The following is a 22,485-nucleotide window of genomic DNA, read 5'->3' on the forward strand; positions in this document are numbered from 1 at the left end:
TATAGATATTAAAATAAATATTAAGTTATGTAATTACGAGCCACGTGAATGTAAATTTAAAATAAATACTAATATAAAATGAAACAATAAAAGTGATTATATAAAAAATAAAATATATTATATGTGTACAAATGTTGTTATTATTTTATATAAGTATTAATAATTATTTTATTTTTTTATATTTAATTTTATTTCATTATTCTGAAAACAATAATTTATCTTAAAAACAATATTGCATTTTAATATAAACTGAAACTAACTAACACAATTTTAGCTAAGGAATCTTATAAGAAAATATCGAATTAATATCTGAGATATATAGACATAATGAAGGTTAGTATATAGCAGGCAATTATTTTACTTGTATTATTACAATTATTAGGAATGTAACTTTTTTTGTATTTACTTTTAGTAAACAATGCACATGAGTTGCTTTCTTCCACTTTATTCACAAAAACCTCTCCCATTCGTTATTTCCCTACTACATTATATTCACATTCAAAATTCTATCCAGAATTACCCCTTTTCCAGTTGGACACATTTTTGTTCCAAATGTCTTTTTCTTCGGAAGCGCTGTCTTCTGGCGAAGCCATTGAATTTAAATTCTCTAGACAATGCCAGCGTCCTGATTACACGTGGGTCTTTTAGATGAAATAGAAGTCGCTAACTTGTGTAGAACCAAGATTCTAACGAAGAAACAAAATGCTATATGCAAAAACAAATAGTTAACCCGTTTATCACTCTATAACATTGAAAATCAAATGTCGCTCATAATTACCATCGGAAATTTTAAGATATTCTTTATATCTTTACTCCACTTTTTTTAAAGTCCATAACTATTTCGTGTTTCTCAAATATATAATTTGGTACTTTCAATTTTGAAGCTCTTGTCCTTTAGAGAAGTGAAAATAAAATGAGGAACATCCAAATAAATTTTATGAAAATATTTACAGTAGAAAAAAGAAAAAACTATAAAATTTTTAACTAAAAAATTTCGTTTCATCAATTTAAATTTTCATTATAAATTCAGTTAATGAGTATTTTCACAACGCAAATGGATAAATGCAAAAGGAATTTTTAATAAATTGAACAATTTTGAAAGAACAACAAATCATTAAGTTAATCACGGAAATTATTAAACGCCCTATAAAAACCTTAAAATGCCGAATTTTTTCATCAATTGAGTATCCTTTAGATTGTGCATATTTTGTCATTCACTAACTCGTCAGGCTTACTTATTTTGTCATGTTTAATCCTAAACCTAGTAAGGAACCGGATTTTCGTTTTCCATTTCAGTGCATCTGGTTAAAATTGAATGGCTCTTGGCCACTGCAAATTACTTCTGCATTTATTCCGAATAGTTTTGCTACTTTCTATAATTTTTGGTCATGGTATGTTATTATATCCGTTGGAATAACAATCTACTTCCAGACTGCATTTCTGTTCAACACTTTTGGCGATATCGCCATGACCACAGAAAATTGCTGCACTACTTTTATGGGTGCTCTCAACTTTGTACGAATATTACATTTACGATTAAATCGTACTAAGTTTCGAAAGCTCATAGCACAATTCGTACAAGATATATGGATTTTAAAGTAAGTAATACTATATAAAATGGATAAAAAAGATATATCAGTTTGTTTATTAAATTAATTTCTCTTAAATAAAATTTTTTTTTTTATTCAAGTGTTTAACGTAGAAAAAACAATATTATTTTTATGTATTTAAATTTTTTTGTTAGAGACTCCCATCCGGAAATCGAAAAAGAATGTCAAAAGAATATGAACACTTTTCGCATAATGACGGTTTTACTTTCCTGCTTAATATTGATGTATTGCTTTCTACCACTCGTAGAACTCTTTACAATGGGCTTAGATGCTGATGAAAAACCATTTCCATATAAGATGTTGTTTCCGTATGATGCTCATCATGGTTGGCGCTATGTCTTGACTTACATATTTACTTCCTACGCTGGCATTTGTGTGGTGACAACTCTGTTTGCAGAAGATTCAATATTCGGTTTTTTCGTTACTTATACCTGTGGACAATTCCGTATTTTACATAAAAATATTGACACTATAGTTTTAGATGCTCGAAAATATATATTCGATACCGTCGGTGTTATAAATCCAAACACACATATTTTGTTACAACTTGAATACAATAGACGATTAAAAGAAATTGCTAGAAGACATAGCAAATTAATTGAGTAAGACTATGTGTGTTTAGTGTTCCAAATAATTGTATACTTGTTTTTAGATTTAGTACTCGTTTAGAACATTTCTTTAATCCTATATTATTGGTCAATTTTATGATATCTTCAATACTTATTTGTATGGTTGGCTTTCAGTTGGTAACTGTAAGTAACTAAACAAAACTTGAGAACTGACAACATCGTTCGTTTTTTTCACAGGGAAAAGATATGTTTATTGGTGATTATGTTAAATTTATAGTCTATATATCATCTTCACTATCTCAGCTTTATATACTCTGCTGGAATGGTGATTCATTGATACAGAATGTAAGTTTTCAGAAAAGTACTCGCATATGTGTTAGATAACCAATATTAATATATAAATTTATTTTGAAATGAAGTCCACTGATACTGCTAGGCATTTATATGCATGCAACTGGGAAGGACGTTCATTAATCAAGTATGAAAATGAAAAATCTTGGTCAAAGATCTTAAGGACTTACGACAGTTTACAGCTTTATCCAGCAAATAAAGAGTTTCGTACAAATTTACAGTTTATGATATTGTGTAGTCAACGTCCCATTAAGATAACTGCTCTAAAATTTTCAACTCTATCTCTTCAAAGTTTCAGAACGGTATTTGTTTGCAATTATTTTTAATGAGAATAAAATAATATTTTCTAATAGATTCTTAGCACGTCTTTAAGTTATTTCACACTGCTGCAAACTCTATATTACGGAGATAAGGACAAATAAATATTATTTCCTACAAACATTTTAAAAACTATGTATATTATATTATAAAATTATATATCAAATAAATTAATATTTTATTATTAACATATTGTTAAGATAAAAAAATATAGAAATTCGTAACATTTTCAAAAAAAAAAGAGATAAGGACTTTAATTACCATGAGGGGCATACCAGAAAAAGATAGTGCGTTTAAGTTTTCCAAAAAGTGAGATAGAAAAAGCAATAAACCCAAACAGGCTTTGTACGTCTATACTGACTTCTCTTTAGAATAAAGAGAGATATTGCTTACCTCGTGCAGAAAGCAGTCAGTCATTCGTCATGTCCAAATGTGTGCTCAACTGTCACATATGTTATGTTCTCATAGCCTGATACACACACTAATTTGAACCCTACTGAGCCCCGCCCATTTAAATTGGACCAGTTAAACCACGTCGACCAAAGCTAGTTTCAATTAAGACCCATTCACGCTCTCATATCTTTCTTATCCCAAACAACCTCTCTTTTTCTTACTTTATCCTCACATAAACACATCTTAACCCATGTATTCGTATTGTAATCCTTTTCAGGTTTCCTCACCTGTGGATCTTACTGATTTGCAACACGAACAATAACATTATATGTGCTTAAAACTTACTGGCTCTAATATTTATGTTAATTATCTTATTAAACTTCTCATGAATGCATATTATTACATTAATAGTTAAATTAAATTAAATTCAATAAAATAGGCTAAATTTGGAATTAGACTATTTAGATTTGTATAAAATATATTTTTTTCAAAAATTAACAGTTATTAAATGCATATCTTCAAATAATAATTCAGTATATATTTACTTATGTTAGTAAATTCATATAAAATAAAATATATAAATCAGCTTTAAAATCTTCCCAAATATTTGACATTGTCAATCTGTTTTAGTTGCACTTGCTTCTTTAAGTTCCGTCAACGCACGAGCTTGGTGAGTAAAGACTGGTACATTTATGCCCTATAAATTTTATTCAATTATCATCTGGCGAAAGTATTTATAAGATTTATGGATTACCTGCATTTTAGCTGATCTTATAAAGGCTTTATTCGATGTCACGGTTAATGCTTTCATATTTATTCCAAAAGCGAATATCTTAAGAGATCTTTGATTAATTTGTCCACTTAATTTTAATGTGGCGAGTTCTTCAGGTATTTCGGTAATATCAGGTAATATTTCGACGCGCTTCATCAATTCAGTAGCACGTTGGAGTTCTACTGGACCAGCAATTAAATTAATGATATCTTGAAAAGATTTATATGCAATTTCACAACAAATAAGACGTTTTCCTATAATAATAATTTTATAAAACATTATTTTTATGTTATTAATATAATTTTTTATTGTATACCTGCAAATAGTTCATCGAGCACAGGCTTCAAAGGTGTTTGCCGCTCTTTCTCAGCTTGTTCGATTAAAAATTGATCGGTATATGTAAAATTACTTCCACCATTGCACAGAGAACTAATATACGCTAGTAAAGTGGTAATATCTAAGTTCAAAGTGCTTGGTGTCAAACTAACTACTTCATTGCAATTAAAGTTTTCATCTGATTGATCGGACAATGAAGCAGTTTCTACACCAATTTTTTGTAATTTTTCCAAGAGTTCTGCGTTAATTTCATGGCAAAAATAAAAAACAACCTAAAAAGATAAAAAAAAAATAAATAGCAATATAAAATTTAGTTCTATTTCAAATGTAAACGATAAACAAAACAGATATTATTTTGTTAAAAAACATTGTCCAAATAAGTAAACTAGAACCTAAATTTTGAAAATTTTTTTTTGTTTTTTGTAGGTACAGAACCGTTGTCTTTCGTAGTTCAAACAACTCTTTATATAAACTTCATACCCTTTCTGTTATTTTAAAAATGAAATATATTATTGTCACCCCATAACATAGCTAATTTAATCTACGTAAGGTAGGCTATCTATAGTGATAATGTCTTATTTATATAGTTGGTTCTTTTGTTAATTAAATCCGAATAATGTATCATTTACACCCATAATATTAATTCTCTTTAAGATATAGACAACTTTGTGTTGTACTTAACACTTGGAACGGTCAAGAATCATACCAACTTACTGCAATGCAACGCTTAAGGAGCATAACAACTCAGCTTTCAACTGCAATACGGAAATGAATGGACTTAATAGTTAAAACTATGTAAGAGCACTAAAATCATAATTAGAAACTAATATGCATATGTCGATAGAGCATAAATGGCAAAATAATTAACTTCAATTGAATGAACTGATATAATCGAGAGACAATCATAAAGTATTTCAATTGAATGAACTGATATAATCAAGAGACAATCATAAAGTATTTCGTGACAGAAGTTTGTCTAAATAACTAAAAGCAGAGAAAATTTTTATAAAGGCAATACATATAATGAAACTAATAGAAACCGACAAGGGATAACTATTTTAACTCTTCTTATATTACCTTTGGTCTTTGAAACAAACACATATGATGTTCCGTTGCAGCTACAAATTCCTCTGCTTGGTCTAGGATACTTCGTGCACCATAGCTAGCTTCACCGTTCGCAGCATTTAATAATGACTTTGGGTTAAGTGCGATAGCTATTAAAATATATATATATTAATATATAATTTATATAAATACTTTAAAATCTACCTTTAATCCATTTCAAACCGTTTTCACAAACTATATCAACTCTTAAAGGTGTACATCGTTCTTCTAGATGAAATCCGCAGTCAATATGGACAATATCACGTTGCAACTGCAGAATTTTTACCAAGAAGCTGAAGTGATTCATATTAGTGCTTTGCACATGATTTGTTAAGCAATTTTTATTTTTTATAGCCTTTTATAATTATAATTATTATTTTGTTTATACAAACAAATTAATTAGTCTGCTTAATTACCTTTTCCAGAAATTTTATCTCCTGATTTATACTTTTTTGTACTTTTTGAACACCTGGTATCTTTTTATAATTATCTAAAATTTTATTTAACTCATTTCCAAGTGATATATTTTGATTAATTATATTTAATATATCACTTTCCATTTTACAAAATAGTAATGAACACTTCAATAGCCAGACAAGAAATAAAATCAGCTGCTGAATGTAAATAAAATCAGAACAGTGCTACCAAACGTTTTTTAAAAACGTATTGCCAATATTGTTTAGAAAAAGGTTAATATTTGATTCTATGCTCACACTTCACAATTATCTATATATTTAAACAATTAGAATTCAATTGTTTACACTACGGTAACCTGATTAATTGAAACATAGGACAGCAAAACTATAAAAGTTTGAAGAATTTAATCTAATGGCCCTAAGAATTAAATTTATTTAAACAAAATTATTAAAATTCAGAGAGTACATAATTTTTATTTGTTCTTTATAAAAAAAATATAAAATAAAATAAGTAATTGTATTCAATTGGTATATAATTATGCTTTTTTTAATCGTATCAAAAATTGTTCTATGGGAGAAAAGCCAAAATCCTTCATAATAATCGATTTAATTGCATACAAAACGTTAATCGAAAAGTATAAAAGTATTGTTATATATTTTCAGATTTTTATTAAAATTAAAGAGTACAAAGTTGACAAATTGTGTTATTTAAATTAATAATAAAACTGGTTTTTGCTACAGCATGTTTATCTAAATTTTTTGTACTGGTTTAAGACCAAGAATATAGAAGCATTGTCTTAATACGGCAGCAGTTGCTTCGCAAAGTAATATCCTGCTATGGTTCACTTTAATAATTTTACCGCTCTTATCCTTTTCAATGCAATAGCAATTATCGTAAAATTCACTGAAAACAGTTGCAACATCATAGCAAAATTCGCATAAACTATGCAATAATAGATCTCCAGAAATCTTTATCAAAACATCGGGAAATTTCAATAATGTTTTCGCTAATTTCCATTCCTTCTCATGTTCTAGTTCAATAGATTTACTTTTAAGAATTTTCTTTAAATCTGAAAAGTCTTCACCACAATTTCGGGCAATCGAACATATACGTGTATAAGCATATAATAGATATACTGCCGTATTGCCACGGTCTTCTAACATTTTATCAAATGAAAATACATATTCATTAATACGATTATGCGACAAATCGGCATATTTGATGCAACCATATGCTACAGATTCCTGAATCTCATGCAGTTCTTCTTCTGTTAAGGTTTTATCACGATTTTTTTCCTTCAATGTTTCTAAGGATCGTTTCAAACCTTCGTCCAATAATTCAGATAATTTTACCGAATCGCCAGAACGTGTTTTAAATTTCTTACCATCCTCACCCAATACAACTCCAAATTGTACATGATCAGCACGATGTATTTTTGGATTAAAAATACCACTACGTTCGGCAGCTAGGTAAATATTTTTCAAATGCGTACTCTGACCAGCATCTACAACATATATTAACCAATCGGCCTTCTCCTCTTCGATACGATATCGTATGGCAGCCATATCTGAGGTATCGTACGTGAAACCTCCATCCGATTTAACAATTGTCAATGGTATACCACTTTTACTTTCTTCTGGCCACATTATTTTTCTTCCTTCATCCATCTCAAGTAAATTTTTAGATTCAAGTAATTTTATTACATCCAACATACGAGATTGATAAAAAGATTCACCTTTCTCCGTTATTTTCACATCTAGACGATCGTATATTTTTTGAAATTCTTTTCTTGACACATCGCATATAAGATTCCAGGCTTTTGTCGAATTTTTCTCACCACTTTGTAGCTTTACAACACGATCGTATGCACGCTTTTTAAATTCTTCGTTTTCATCGAATCTTTAAATGAAATAATACAATTTAACTATTATTATTATTCTCGTATTAATGTTTTTCTATTTTCTTTTTTATTATATATTATATTATAGATAAGGAAAGTAATTCACAATCAATTTGTTACTGTTCAATACATATGCAATCTACGTTGAACATGATAGAGACCTATTTTTGACTGTAGAGATTTAATTAGCTGTAGAACCTCTCTTTAAAAGTGTAAATTATTTTTAAGCTCTGTATTTTATTCAATATGTAGTGAGGACTAAATGGATGCCTATGGTAACCAGTTCTAATCTAATGAAAATGAATTGTTTTAAATCGATATTATTCTTAAAAGAGAAGTCACTATTAACAATGTTGCCTGCAAATGTTGATATTTATTTATTTTATTAATTAATTAATTAATTATTATTAATGTTGATAATTAACAAAAGTTGGTACTATTTTAGTCCTATGAGTTTTATTTGTAATACTTAAGCTTGTGCCGCTGATTATTTCTTAAATTTTTTGTTTATAATTTCCTAATAAGCTATTATTACTAATTGTATTCCATTTATAAAAAAATCTCTCTTAGAATATAAACAATTGTTGTTAAAGTTTAATCTGAATCAGATTACTGCAACCTTATAAGATACTTTGTACTACAATTGATATCAACCGGCGAACCAATAGTCGAACAGTATATAAGTCATTAAGAAATACTTAATTGCATATACTTAAATTTTAACGAAGTTATCTAAACTTATATTTCTCAAACAAATATTGTACCTGTTGAGAGTGGTGATCGGTATTGGGTTGTCTGGGTAGACGAGTCACTCCGGCACGTTGACGTGGCCGTGTGTATCTTAATACCCACACACACTCTTAAATATTTCCTATTCTACCCAACCCATTTTAACCTATTGTGATTCTATGATATGTATTCGTATTATAATATAATACATACAGTTCTTATAATACAGTTCTTCTGGGATTAATATAACAACAATTACTACTACAACTACTAATTAAATACCGTATGCAATAACTACATATCTTGGTTTTAGATATGCAACTATTTAATGTTTACAAGTATTTAACATTGCCTACCTGTGACTTTTGTTTCTGTTACAAATAAAATTAGAATATATAATTATAATTACCGCTTCTTAGATTCCTTATAAAATGCTTGCAAATCGCTTATGGGTGGACTTTCAGTAGTAAACTTTGGAAAACGATCTTCTAAATGTGCTATTAGCATACCAAACTGTGTACCCCAATCTCCTAAATGGTTAACACGTAGCACATCATGTCCCATATATTCTAAAAACCGACAAGTACTTTCACCAATAATAGTAGAACGAAGATGTCCTACGTGCATTTCTTTTGCAATATTTGGAGAAGAAAAGTCCACCAATACACGTCGTTTCGTACAATGTGGTGGTTTTACACTTGAATTCAATATATTGTTTAGTGCACGAACAGCATATGTCCTAGAAAATAAATGAAATTTAGAAAAAAGTTAAGCAATTGCACATAATAAATTGTATTACTTTTCTAAGAACACATTAATGAAGCCAGCACCAGCTACTTCTAATTTAGCTATCAAAGGTGATGGTTGCACTTGTTTTAAGATTTCATTTGCAATATCGCGTGGCGATTTGTTTATGCCCAAAAGCTTTAATGACTTTGCAATTGACATAGCGCTGTTACACTGATAATCTCCAAATTTTGAAGCATTTGCCGCAACAGGTGATATAATTGCTGTAGTACCTGCCAGTTGCTCAAAAGCTATAGCAATTGCATTAGTGAACACATCTGTTAAATGCTGATGAATTGATATCATTTCATTGACAATAGTTGGTACGGTGGCAGGTGTAAAGCTCGTTGTAGTCGAGATATTTCCACCGCCTGAAGATGCCTTTCTCTCAGTTTCAATAGCCTAGAACATTACATTAATCTAAAGAACAACAAAAAATTAATTATGTGTAAACTCACATTTTCTAAAATAGATAAACGATGTTTTAATTTCGTATTTTCTATAAGCAGTTTTTTGTATTCCTCATCATCATTATCAACAATCACTCCATTTTTCGCATTCTCAATCTGTGTTCGTAGCTCAGCAGTCATACGTTCCTAAATAAATATTTTCAACAAATCGAATAAAAAGTTATTTTTATAAACTCACTAAAGCCTGCAATCTATCAATTTCTCGCTTTAATGAAGACATATTTAAAAACTAATACACTTTTTATTATTTTAATTTAAAAAAGTAATGTTTATTAACAAAAAAAACTGCCACATGGAGACCGGCTGGTATATATGTCAACAATTGTCGTACTTACCTCATTTGTTGGCAGAATATATATGGTGTGATGCTCATTCGTGTGGTGAAATACATTTTTGAATTCATATGTAAACAAAGATAAGCATTTTTAGTAAATTAATTAATTAATTTCAACATGTTATGAAATAATTCAAAATAATAATTAATTTAAATAAAATTGCAAACACAATTTTATAACATTTAAAATAAAGAAAAAGTCATATAAATATAAATAAAAATAATTATTCAAAAATGAAAAAATAAAAAAATATCAAAAAATGCTGAAAAATAGCTGAACATTATAGTTTATGAGCATAACCGCTATCAACACATTAATGTAATCATTGCCAAAGATAACTAATTTGTATAATCTAACTATATTAAATAATTTTGAATTTATAACATATATATTCGTAACAACTATATGTTATATAACATTTAACTGTTTTTTTAATATTACTCATTCCTATTCAATTTCTCACAGAGGAAGTTCACAAAGGAAACTGTATTCAAACCACACGTATGTATACAATACTCTGAATTTAATCTTCTCTGTTAATGGATGTTCTATCCATAAATTGTGATTCGTTCAGTAACAGATTTCTCTGCGTCTTTGACAAGAAAGATGTACATATATTACTGAATTAAGCAAATTCATGAGCAATATGGTGATAGTCAAATAATACTCCCCGTTTATTTGGTAAATTGTTTATTTTCAAGCCCAGTTTCAATAAACAAAACCAAGAGGAATTACTAAACATCTCCAATTCCCCGCTTATTTGGTATTTGGTATATTACTTTTAAGCCCAGTTTCAATAAATAAAATGAACAGGAATTACCAAAAATCTCCAACTAATTTGTATATTGTATGTACTTCCATTCCTTTTCTAGTGTTAGAGTTTTTTGTAGACTATTGTGTTCCATTTTCTTTGATCTGATGTGGTTACTCTCCAATCAGGTATTTAAATATTTTTTCAGTCTTCTTTCTATATTACGATAATCTTTTTCTGGCCCAATAAATTAATCTTAAGTATTTTAATGGTTTCTAATATCATAAATTGTGATTATTTTATATGTAATTCAATGACCCATGAATAAAGTTTTTAAAAAAGAAGTTGATTGGCACGCACGTAGCCAGTGTTCTGCTCGAAATGAATCAAATAACTGTATTTATACATACGTGTACTCATTTATGCATCTTGAATAAACTTATTTGAAAATTCTTTCCTAAAAAAATTTCTAGCAACAAGCCTTGTATCTCACATGAGATATGAGACAATATCTACACATGAGATATAAGAAAAAATCTACACATGGGATATGTTTAAATATTAGAACATAAAAAGTCATAAATATCTCGATCGATCCACAAAACAAATATATCTTTTGTTAATTGAGAGATAATTAGACTAGGTTGAAGTGGAGGTATTACCTTCAAATTGATGTAAATCTGAAAGTTCTTCAAACTATGGATTTATTTTTATATATATTACAAACTAATTAAGGTATACATCGCGCTACCACTTGTACTTTTTACTTATTTTAAAAAAATGTTTGGGAACAATTTTTCGAATTATTTTTTATAATAAAAAAAAATACGTAAATATATTTATTAGTAGATATAAACATTAATAATAATTTTAGAAAAAAAATTGTACTCGATATATATTTTAAAACTTTCAATATGACAATTAAAAAAATAAAAGCAACTAACAATGATATACCATATTTATTAAATAATTGTTAATTCGGTATAAATGGTTACCTAGTAAAAAAATTAAATTTTCAATATTTGCAAATCGTGTCTATAGTTTGTAATAACACTACGGATATTTTAAATATTATGTTCCCAATCCTTCCAAACAAAAACAACTCAGCCTAGTATATTATTATACCAAATAATAAAACTCATTGTCTCGTTATACCTCACACGATAACGTGGCACTCAATACACATCTTAAACGTTTTTTTTTTCATGAGAGAATCTTATTTTGTATTTTTATTATTGTAAAACTAAAACTATTTAAAAATGTATAATTTCTAAAATAATGATTTCATGGTGACTATGCCAAATGCCAAATATATCATAAATATTAAGATTTTTCTCCATTGTTATATTAAAGAGAAGACAATTCTTTTCTACTCCACATATATGCAAGAAGAAATTACAAATTATTAAATACTTAATTCATTTATATGTAATCGCTATGCAAACGTCGACGTTGATTGCGAAAATATGGCCTATAATTACGTCTTTGAGTTGGTGGACTCTGTGCACCAGCATTGTGGTTTGCTGGTTGACGCATTTGTAAGCCATGCTCCTGTAATGCTGCTTGTAATGCAGCTTGCTCTATTATAAACCGTTGATCCCCAGATAAAATAAGTTTACGTTGATTTGTCAAATTTTCACATTCACACTCAAATATAGCCTTCCGCTGCCATAACAAGAGCTCCCTGTCCGACATTTCAACTGCAAATACATAAAATTGGTTTACTACATAATTTTTCTACATAAATTTAATTACTTACAGTTATTAGAAGGTATTGGTGCAAAAAGAAAACTCATTTTGAATGCAATTATGATCTTATTAAAATACTATTTTCCAGTAAATTATCTACACCAATAAATATTAAAAAATAATTGAACCCTCTTTCATTTATTTACATTTTCTCACATATTGTCAGTTGTTGGGTGTGTTCAGTGTATGTAAATGTTGATATACAAATACTAAATTGTTTATGTTTGATAGCTACTAAAATCAAGCCAATTTTATATTGCATATTATTTTAATTAGTAAATATTAGTATATTTTTAATTTGATTTACCATACATGAATATTTAGTTTAATAACATTAAAAAAAATCAATTATTAGACAGATGACAAATATTATGTGTCTATTTGTCTTATACAAAATTAAGTAAAATTTTGAGATAGTTTTGATCGGGATTTTAAATTAAATCAACAGATTTAATTCTAATTTAATGATTATAATTAACAAAGTTTTGTATTTTAAACTATAACAAACCTTAAATTTTATTTTAAATTACAGTGAAAACCCTGATTCATAATGAGAAGTGAATTTAGGTAATCAATTACCCTAACCAAACTAGAGTGATTATGGGTATGAAAAAAACCATCTTGTTGTATGAGACAAATTGAACGATCTAAAAAGACTTACACTTTACAATGAAATATATTTTTTACTATTTTCCACATATTTTCCACTAAAATATACAAAATGCTGTATGACTATATAAGGGGCCAAGCAGTGACTATATAAGGGGCCTTTAGAAATGTAAAAAAGAAAAAGTTTTATTTTTTATATTGTATAAACGGTACTTACAATTTTTAAAGTATATCCAATCCACTATATCAAGTTTCGATATCGTTGTATATAACGCAGTTCTTCCAGTCCAATTTGTTTAAATCCATTTTGAAGTAATTAGTTATAGTTTATTTGTTTACTTATTTGTCTACTCTGTTAATTAAGAACCAGCAATCTTCAATTCATTACTAATTTTTAAATATTTCACTTCGCAACAAACTATTCGTAAAAAGCTTTTCACTTAATGTAAAACATATTTAGTGGATTATATGTATTTAACTACTAATAACATAAAAAGAAAAAATTATAAAATTTTAAAAACAGAGAAATAGAGTTTCTAGTCTAACGTCTAAAATTGTTTAGTCAGATTGCTTCATATAGTTAACAAAATTTTTTTAATTCAATGTTTAACTATCTTATAGCAGCAAAAATTATAGAATTTTAAAAACAGAGAAATAAAGTTACTAGTCTAACGTCTAAAATTTCTTAGTCAGATTGTACCATGCAGTTAACATAATTTTATTTTGATGTTTAACTATCTTATGGCATCTAAGATCGTTAGTTCCTTAGTAGATATTTATAATATTAGCAAACATTGTTAAGGACAGCCCACCAAATAGGTTTGTTATAAAAAATTTAATTAGTTAAATGTGTAATAAAACAGTAATTGTTAATTTTTTAAAGTTTTTTTTTAAAAAAAGGGAATTTATTGATTATTTTGTTTATACATGCTCTTAAATGCTCTTACATGCTCTTAAAACTTAATAATATTATCATTTTATTCTTATATTAAAAACAAACATCATAAAATGCTTCCTCGAGTTTAATGAAATGATGTTAAAAAAAAATTATTTATGTTACATTTTATGCCTAATTAAAATTTCTACATCAATTTTTTGCTTAAATGAAATTTTATTGTTTTCAAAATTAAACTATTGTTAAAAAAATTTTTCAGTCATAATTAGATACATTTTGTGAGTATAATGAAAAAGTTGTTATATTACATTAAAATAAAATTGTAATTAATATCTTGCCAAATAGAAGATACTCAATTTTTTTGCTATTAAAAATATAACAATTTTGCATTAAATGCGAGAGTTAGTTTATTTTATTTATAATTTTGTTTTTTTTTCTTTTTTGTATTATTATATCAATAATAAACATGAAAACAAAACTTTTACAACTAAATATTAGTAACTAACATATATAACTATTAGTTTTAATAAATTAAATAAATTCATTTATAAATAAAATGCACTTTTTGTATCTGTTGAACAATTTTTGTTTGTATTAATATTTAATTCAAATTTAAATAATGTTGTTAAGGTTTACATAATTATTTCACTTAACTTATATAACAATAAGTTGAAATAAAGAAATATTAAATATATAAGAACTAATAAAATGTCTCAGCTAAAAATAATAATTGATACGATTTTTTAATTATATTTCTTGCTACTTATTAAATAGTTTTAGTTATGCTTAAATATAGTATAAAGGCGAATTTTCCATATCCAGTAACAATATACGTTTGACATATAAATAAAATTGAGTTTTTTATATGACAAAAGAAACGTTAATTATATTATATATACTTATATGTATATGTAGATATATATAGCTTATTAAACATGACGCATTTACACAAAGACTCATAAATAAATTTGTATACTGTATACATAACTATACTTACATATTTAAAATAGCATATATAACAGTATACAAAATATAATTATATGAGTCGAGCAAGTAATGTTTTAAAATCGAATTTTAAGTTGAGACATTTTTGTATGATATATTAACAAAAAATACAAAACAAAAAAAAAAAATAATAATCATGTATTTATATAAAATATAATTATTGTACATTCTCTATTATAAGAACCAGAATATTTTATATACATGCTATTTGTTCAACATTAACAGTTTTTGCTTACATTGTTTTATTGTTTTTGTTATTTTGTTGGTCAAAATTAAATTTAAACTACTACTTTTTTTAAATTAGTTTGAATAATATTTTTTTTTCTGCATAATTGAAACTTATATATATGAAACACAAAATTATTTCAATAAGAAATACGTTATCTAAAATATGTATCTAATGTTCAAAAAACGTATTTTGTTCTTTCTATAAATTTAAAATATAATTCCATAAACAGAAAAAAAATGTAAATAAATATTTTTATGATTACTAAATGATTTAATAATTTTGATGTGTTTTGATTGATTTATATTTTGTTTTGTTGGTGAGTTTTCAGAGTGGTGAGTTGTGATAGGAAGGGGTTTCAATCATCTATGCCCAAAACATACTTTTAATATCGCTTTTGTTTTGTTTATATTCCAAGACTGAAATTAAGAGAAAAAATTTAATTAAAAATTGTGTTAAATTTAGTAAAAAAAAAACATTAGAAAAGCAAAAAAAAATTTTTGGAATTTTAAAATTGTTAATTTATAATACAAAATTTTATATTTTGTGCATAGTATGAATATTTACTTTTAATTGTGAAAAGCTTTCATGTATATGATGCACTATAGCACATTGATATCAGTATATAGTAAAAAAATATCTTATATAATGATGCCTAAAGTTTCAAATTATAATGAATGATTTACTACTAATACTTAAAAATTAAAAAACATATTTAAAATCTACATATTTAACTTATTACCATTTACTAATTTCTACTTGAAGAACATATTATAGTATATTCACAAAAATCCACTTTAATTTTACTCGTAGAAAACCTATTAACCAGTGTCTAGAATTCTGTGAAAGACTAACAAACAATAAACAAGCAGCATTTAGTCGTTCAAGACAAATGACTAGATTCCAGGAGGCAAGTATCCCAAAGCCAAGTGTTTTTTTTAAAAGACCTAAATGGCAGAAAAATCTTCCAAAAAAAACTGAAGAATTCTCAAAGTCAACCATTTTTTTTTGAATGACCCATATGGCAGAAATGTTTTTGAAAAAAAAAACTGAAGAACGACTACGAATAGTAATCCCGACCGCTATGGAATCGCTTATTATTATTCCTTTTTAAAAACAAAGATAATAGTAGCATTCATAAAACGCAGTAACAAGCTTGGAAAAGGAGTGACAAAGAACATTTACTAAAAATGTACTGTACTGTTGCCGCGCTTTCCACTTACTATATTTCATGGTTACGAAATTCGTTACTCAACATCGTGAAAACCATTTTAATCGCTTTTGAATAAAGTTCATTTTTGATAAAATTTGAAATTCAATAATTCAGTCGATTCAATAATAAAAGGTACTGTTAATGAATGAAAGTATCATCGTTGGGTCGCGATTAGTTTGTCACGATCGAATAAATTGACATATAAATTAATTTCTTTTTTACTTAATTAATAAAATCAACTACTTCAATTAGAGTTTGAATAAACACGAACTTATTTTAAATAATGAAGAGATTTGTTTAGTTTTAATTTTGTACGAAATATTAATAGAATATAATATACCATTATATACCAAAATTATTAAATAAGATTTGTAGAAAATTGTCTAATAAGCTTAAAAATTTGTTTAAAAAGGCAACATGGTATTTTGATCAGATATAAAATTATTAAATATTTAATATAAGTATAAAAAAAATTAAAAATTAGCTTGTGCTTCATAATATACAATTAAAAATTTCCTAACCTATTTTAAATTTATTATAATTTTACGATTTAACAATTAAGCATTGTTATATTACAAATATATAGCAATATTACTTTTAAATTCAATACATATATATATATAAAATTTGCGCGTTTACTTTTATATCATATATTTATATATATCCCTACTTTTTTTTGTGCGTTCTACGTAATTATTTACTACGTTACTAAAATTAACGAGTTAATTTCTTTCGAATAACTTACCCACTTGTATACACATTAGGTTTTTATTTTATCTTATAAATAATTGATTTACTTTACTAAATATCACTAAATTACTAATATAAATACGAATATGAAATTATTATTGTTTTACACATTTACGAGACCCCACCATTAAATTTAAAACAAGATACGTGTGTGACGTTGACGGTGGGAAAAGTTCTATTTGCAAGTATTATAAAAAAAAATTATTATAATTTAACAACATTAAAAACATGCATGTTGAGACTAAGACTTGTTTATAGTATCTGTGTTTCGTATTTAATGCTTAATGATTATGTTTTTTGATTTTTTTTAGTGTAATCAAAGAAGACATATACTTATTCTATAGAACTGCAAAGTGTTTAAGAATTACGATGCTCGATCAGTTCGAAATTGAACTTCAAATCGAAGTTTGAAATGTTCAAAAATGTTTGAGCTCCTAGAAGAACAAATCTGATTTATTATTTATTTTATTTTCATATTGTTGTGTACAAATATGAATATTAGCAAATACTCGAACACTAATATACTCGAATAATAGGAGTAAATATGGAGTAAAATCATGCTCCAACATAAAAATGTTGAAACTTTCAAACAGCGCAAATAATATTTGGAACACTTGTATTAAACACTCGCTCGCTATTGATCTCTTCTAATTACACTACATTAATATATAATTTATATTGTTTTATATAAAATTATTTTTTTTATGAAATATGTTATTATTATAATTGCATTTACTCCTATTCATATATTTTATTTTGTTAATTTTTTTTCTTTTATTTTTCTTTTATCTAAAAGGCAATTTTAAATTGCTATGCACAAATTTATATATAATTTTAAATATAAAAGAAAAATTATTTAAACGAAATAGTATAAATTATCCACTGGCTTACATTCTAGAACCTTTCTGTTGCAGCACTTTGGCCCTGTCATTTATTTCAAGTTCACGACCGGCAGTTGATCCACATTCCTTCGAAACAACACAAAGAAATTCATTGTTTTCAAATGGTCCATAATTTGAAAATTGCATGCCAACACTTATGAGCTGTTCAAATCTCCAACCGTCGGACAGCGTTGAGATCATCTAAAGGCAAAACAAATGTAAACAATCAATAAATAAATTTCTTGAATATAATAAAAAGTTCAAATTTTTTTCTCATCATTAAATTTGTTTATGAACAAAATATTTTCATATAAACCATACAAATTGTTATAATAAGGAATTTAAGCGTGCTGAGCTTTAGTAAACACAAAAAATATTGAATTACAAAAACTTCAATAAATAAAATTAATTGTGCTATCTAAAACAAACAAAATGTGCTAAAGAAAATTAACAATTGATATATATATATATATATATACCATAAATATATATATTTATGAACCATTATAATACGGATATTGTCTTAAGTCATTCATGTCCAAAAATTTTGCCTATTTCGCGATTTAGAAGAATATTTTATCTTCAAAATTACTATTATGATCAGATTATTCATATAAGTAATAGATTTTAAGACAATATCAATTAAATTGTAACAAAAAAACTTACCATGTATCATTTCATGGTTTATTTTACAATTCAAAATCAGCAAAATTCTATTATCATAAGAACAACAAAGAAAACCTAGTATGCGGCACCAGATTCTATACATAGATGTAACACATATGTGTCGCCTGTTGTTGTTGTTGTAACCCACAGAACTAAATATAGCTTACTACTGAATTGAAAATTCAACGACCGAAAGGATCGTAAAATGACATAAATTACAACAACGCAGGACATTGGAAATATAGTGTTTAGAACTTATATATACTCAACATATTCTAACTAAAGACCAAACTAAAATGAAAAATAAAATCACAGTTATTATGTTATGTAAAGCCAGTGGAATATTACTTAATTGAACTAAATATTGGCAATACTATAACTTAGATATTTGGTTAGTTAGTTATTTAGTTTTAACCTGCTTGAAATTATCAATGAGTGAGGTTTAAACTAACATTGGCTATGTAAGCATTAAGCTGTATAAATCTAATATATAATGTCCCTGTGCTCGCTAATACGTTAGGTATTAAAGGCGATAGTTGCAAAGATCAATATTTAAACTTGGAGGCAACTATATCTCATTGTGGTGATCTAAAATTTCAAGTTAATCAAAGTATATATCGGTACAAACGTAGATGTTGTTAAAACATAAACTATGGAGATAAAAATCTGAACCATTCTGCCAAATATTTCAATGAGAAGAAACTATTTAATTGCAAGGTATATAGTAGTTGCTACATTTAGTATTAAAATACTTAATAATATAAATAGAAAAACATTAATATTAAAATTTTTTTTTATTAAATTATTATTCTATGAAACCCCCACACTCAGCTGTCACTTACGTGATTTATTGGATGTATTTAGTCATATTGAACAAAGCCAATTAAATATATTATTATGCAAATGTATATATTGAGTATATATATATAGAAAGAAATAATAGAAATGGAAATAACCTATAAATTTTTTAATGACAAAAATGCTCTTGTCATTTAATCGAATTTAGAAAGTTGTAAAATAATTTGTTTATTTCAACTTCTCCCACGTCAATTGAAATTAAGCATTAAATCATTAAAATGAAACGAAATTCAAATTTCAAAACAAAAGTAATTTGTTTTGTTCATTCATTGTTCATTCAATGAAAATTTATATAAAAAAAATTGAAATTGCACGCTAGTATCTGGGAAAATGTTTTGGTATAAGAAAAATTTTAAAACTGAAGCAATTGTTTCGATATTGCCCGCATAAATGAAAATGTTTTATATTGACGAGTACAACGAACCTGTGTCAGTTCCTGTTCACGGCATTGAAGTACGCGGTAGACGCGTTTTTTATCTCCACTTGGCCTCTATAAATAGAATGAAAGCATATATATTAAAAAAAAATACACATATGTAAATTATTTATTAATAAAAATTACTTGATCTCTGTGGTTGATGCATTCTTTTAGTAAGGCAATTAGCTGAGTCACGTTATAGAATTCAGCTTCTTCCAGCACACCTTCTTCCGACACACCGTCTAGTACCAGTTTACCATGGCGCAAGTAATTTAACACTGGCGCAAAATATTTTGGATCTCTGTCAATCAAATAGGCACCAGTTTCATCCTATAAATTTGCAAAAAAACAAAATTATAAAAAACAATTTAGTTTTAATTTCAAACACATGCAATGGCATTTAAATACGAATAAACACATTTCTTCACACTGTTTGGAATTTGGAATGGAAACAATAAATTCATTTTAATTTCTTTTCATTAATAATAAAAACAAACAAAAATACTGAATTAAAAAAATATACATGGAAGCTTTAATTGCAAATGACCGTTTGTGGCTGTTTTTTTTGTTTTGTTATATTTTGAATAGAAAATACCGACTCTCGCTGCCGTCCCACAAGCAGCGGAGCACAGCACACAGCATAGCACAGCACATCGTACATCGCACATACGGACACTACCTTTGCGCTTGTTTACATTATTTTTGCACCAATTTAAGCTCAAACAAACATTTTTATACAGGTCATGAGTAGGTATTTAATAGGGAAAATTAAATCAATAATAGAGCTCCCCTCGCTAACAACTAACCCTCAACTGAAAGGCAAACACAGCGCAGAAAGTAAACATTATGTGCTATCAACATTAACGAATGATTCAATAATAATTCCAATTATTTAATTATCGACAAATTATATAAAACGTTTTTAGATAAGATTATAATAATAAAATTATTTATTATTTATTTTTTTATTATTATTTTCTTTTAATTGAATGTCATGTGGTGCCACTGGCTTTGATACATACCCGATCCGATATTAAATCACAATCTTCTTGTATTAAGCGTGACAAGAAGGAATTTGGGTCGCGGGATAGAGTTGTTTTCGTGGTCAGAAAGTATGTGCCGCCAACATTGAGCTTAACCCACTGATCGGTGCCTTGTTTTTTTAGAATGTTTGGGCGTGAATTGATATTAACCGTAGTCATAATGAGTTCTGATTTAATTGCTGAGGTGCTATACCCGTGCTTCAGCACAATTATGTTGATTTTTATAATTGTTGAAAATTTGCAGTGCAAATATAAATATGCAGTCTTAAAACTCTTTTGTTAATAAAAATCTACTATATTTAATAATAATAATAACTTAATATTATTAAATAACTATAATTATTTAAAAAGCACTTGATTTTGGTCACACTCGACTTTGTACGCACTAAAGTAATTTAATTATGTCTTAATTACTTTGAAATCGTACACTTTATTTTTAACTTATTCTTTACATTTGTTATTATTAATATTTAATTTAATTATTTATATTGTCTATTTTATTTAAAATATTGATAACAAAAAATTTGCGAACTCGTTTGTTACCAATTCATTGAATACTTCTTTCCTTTTGTTGTATTTCTTATTCGAAAGCATGCAAACAGTCAAAGTAATGGAAGAAAGAGACAACTATATGACAAACGTCATATTTTCGAAAATATAATTTAATTCGAAAAAATCTTGTCCGCGGATCATTCAACGAAATGTATGTGATCAGGAATGTTTTATAGTATTTTAAATTAATAAAAATAAAAAATAACACAAATAACATTATATTAATATAATAATATATAAAAACATTGAGTAGTTTATAATCTTATTCCGTTTTAAATTGATTAAGTTAGGTATGAACAAAGCACAGAAAGTCTTGAGAAGAAAGTCTATTGTCAGTGATAGTTGATAGTGGAGTTAGGAATGAAATCGGTAACAACTGTTGAATCAAACAGCAAGGTTTGAGGTCTCTGCCATTAAAATTGTCTTATCACAACAAAAAGCACCCATTTATGTGCGTACTGCGATTATTAAACGGATTGGTCACGTCATAAGATGTAGAGCTACAATGAAAGCCCACATCAAATATATATGGTACATTAATTGTATCAGAACGGTATCTTATCTAGTCGTTCTTTTTTTTTCAAAGATGATAGCAGCAGGAACGTTAAGAATGAGTTGTTATGAAAATACGATCGCGAAGAGAATACTTTATCAGAACTGGTAGCCACCAGTTCAGTTTTTTAATATATTCATGATAGATTGATGAGGTGAGAAAATTCTACTGATTCATATGTCATTTCTGCATTTTATCTCCATTCTTCTACAAAAATATAATACTT

The 22,485-nt window shown here is 26.9% G+C and overlaps 5 protein-coding genes across 5 annotated transcripts; 1 reads left to right on the forward strand and 4 right to left on the reverse strand.

Annotated features, from left to right (window-relative positions):
* Positions 1-1,210: 1,210 nt before the first annotated feature.
* LOC119666893 (odorant receptor 13a) lies at positions 1,211-2,952 on the forward strand. The gene is made up of 6 exons (XM_038076170.1): positions 1,211-1,598; positions 1,745-2,212; positions 2,263-2,362; positions 2,417-2,524; positions 2,599-2,832; positions 2,884-2,952. The coding sequence occupies exons 1-6, from the start codon at positions 1,246-1,248 to the stop codon at positions 2,950-2,952; spliced, it is 1,332 nt and encodes a 443-aa protein (XP_037932098.1). The 5' UTR covers positions 1,211-1,245.
* An 806-nt stretch (positions 2,953-3,758) lies between these two features.
* Positions 3,759-6,223, reverse strand: LOC119670718 (UPF0415 protein C7orf25). Its single transcript, XM_038081105.1, has 6 exons — positions 5,870-6,223; positions 5,619-5,808; positions 5,427-5,563; positions 4,330-4,621; positions 3,996-4,267; positions 3,759-3,938 (listed from the first exon to the last, which is right to left on the reverse strand). Exons 1-6 carry the CDS (start codon positions 6,011-6,013, stop codon positions 3,858-3,860), a joined length of 1,116 nt encoding a protein of 371 aa, XP_037937033.1. The 5' UTR covers positions 6,014-6,223; the 3' UTR covers positions 3,759-3,857.
* A 338-nt stretch (positions 6,224-6,561) lies between these two features.
* Positions 6,562-10,081, reverse strand: LOC119670719 (probable arginine--tRNA ligase, cytoplasmic). Its single transcript, XM_038081106.1, has 5 exons — positions 9,934-10,081; positions 9,744-9,881; positions 9,299-9,687; positions 8,909-9,238; positions 6,562-7,769 (listed from the first exon to the last, which is right to left on the reverse strand). The coding sequence occupies exons 1-5, from the start codon at positions 9,973-9,975 to the stop codon at positions 6,620-6,622; spliced, it is 2,049 nt and encodes a 682-aa protein (XP_037937034.1). The 5' UTR covers positions 9,976-10,081; the 3' UTR covers positions 6,562-6,619.
* A 1,641-nt stretch (positions 10,082-11,722) lies between these two features.
* On the reverse strand, positions 11,723-12,767 carry LOC119672368. The gene is made up of 2 exons (XM_038083395.1): positions 12,601-12,767; positions 11,723-12,541 (listed from the first exon to the last, which is right to left on the reverse strand). The coding sequence occupies exons 1-2, from the start codon at positions 12,635-12,637 to the stop codon at positions 12,264-12,266; spliced, it is 315 nt and encodes a 104-aa protein (XP_037939323.1). The 5' UTR covers positions 12,638-12,767; the 3' UTR covers positions 11,723-12,263.
* A 2,367-nt stretch (positions 12,768-15,134) lies between these two features.
* On the reverse strand, positions 15,135-21,724 carry LOC119670721 (BTB/POZ domain-containing protein KCTD5-like). Its single transcript, XM_038081107.1, has 5 exons — positions 21,134-21,724; positions 20,256-20,441; positions 20,118-20,183; positions 18,180-18,370; positions 15,135-15,744 (listed from the first exon to the last, which is right to left on the reverse strand). The coding sequence occupies exons 1-5, from the start codon at positions 21,311-21,313 to the stop codon at positions 15,732-15,734; spliced, it is 636 nt and encodes a 211-aa protein (XP_037937035.1). The 5' UTR covers positions 21,314-21,724; the 3' UTR covers positions 15,135-15,731.
* Between the last annotated feature and the right edge of the window lie 761 nt (positions 21,725-22,485).

This window comes from Teleopsis dalmanni, chromosome 1 (genome assembly GCF_002237135.1).
Source record: "Teleopsis dalmanni isolate 2A chromosome 1, ASM223713v2, whole genome shotgun sequence".
In the NCBI taxonomy this organism is placed as follows: Eukaryota; Metazoa; Arthropoda; class Insecta; order Diptera; family Diopsidae; genus Teleopsis; species Teleopsis dalmanni.

Coding starts and splice junctions, on each gene's coding strand:
- LOC119666893 (XM_038076170.1), top strand. CDS start 1,246: ATGTTTAATCCTAAACCTAGTAAGGAACCGGATTTTCGTTTTCCATTT. Junction 1,599..1,744: donor CAAGATATATGGATTTTAAA/GTAAGTAATACT, acceptor TTTTTTTGTTAG/AGACTCCCATCCGGAAATCG. Junction 2,833..2,883: donor CTCTTCAAAGTTTCAGAACG/GTATTTGTTTGC, acceptor ATTTTCTAATAG/ATTCTTAGCACGTCTTTAAG.
- LOC119670718 (XM_038081105.1), bottom strand. CDS start 6,013: ATGGAAAGTGATATATTAAATATAATTAATCAAAATATATCACTTGGA. Junction 4,268..4,329: donor GCTCGATGAACTATTTGCAG/GTATACAATAAA, acceptor TTATTATTATAG/GAAAACGTCTTATTTGTTGT. Junction 3,939..3,995: donor TAAGATCAGCTAAAATGCAG/GTAATCCATAAA, acceptor TAAAATTTATAG/GGCATAAATGTACCAGTCTT.
- LOC119670719 (XM_038081106.1), bottom strand. CDS start 9,975: ATGTCTTCATTAAAGCGAGAAATTGATAGATTGCAGGCTTTA. Junction 9,688..9,743: donor GTTTATCTATTTTAGAAAAT/GTGAGTTTACAC, acceptor GTAATGTTCTAG/GCTATTGAAACTGAGAGAAA. Junction 9,239..9,298: donor ATTAATGTGTTCTTAGAAAA/GTAATACAATTT, acceptor TTTATTTTCTAG/GACATATGCTGTTCGTGCAC.
- LOC119672368 (XM_038083395.1), bottom strand. CDS start 12,637: ATGAGTTTTCTTTTTGCACCAATACCTTCTAATAACT. Junction 12,542..12,600: donor ACCAATACCTTCTAATAACT/GTAAGTAATTAA, acceptor ATGTATTTGCAG/TTGAAATGTCGGACAGGGAG.
- LOC119670721 (XM_038081107.1), bottom strand. CDS start 21,313: ATGACTACGGTTAATATCAATTCACGCCCAAACATTCTAAAAAAACAA. Junction 20,442..21,133: donor GTGATTTAATATCGGATCGG/GTATGTATCAAA, acceptor GCAAATTTATAG/GATGAAACTGGTGCCTATTT. Junction 20,184..20,255: donor GCATCAACCACAGAGATCAA/GTAATTTTTATT, acceptor TTCTATTTATAG/AGGCCAAGTGGAGATAAAAA.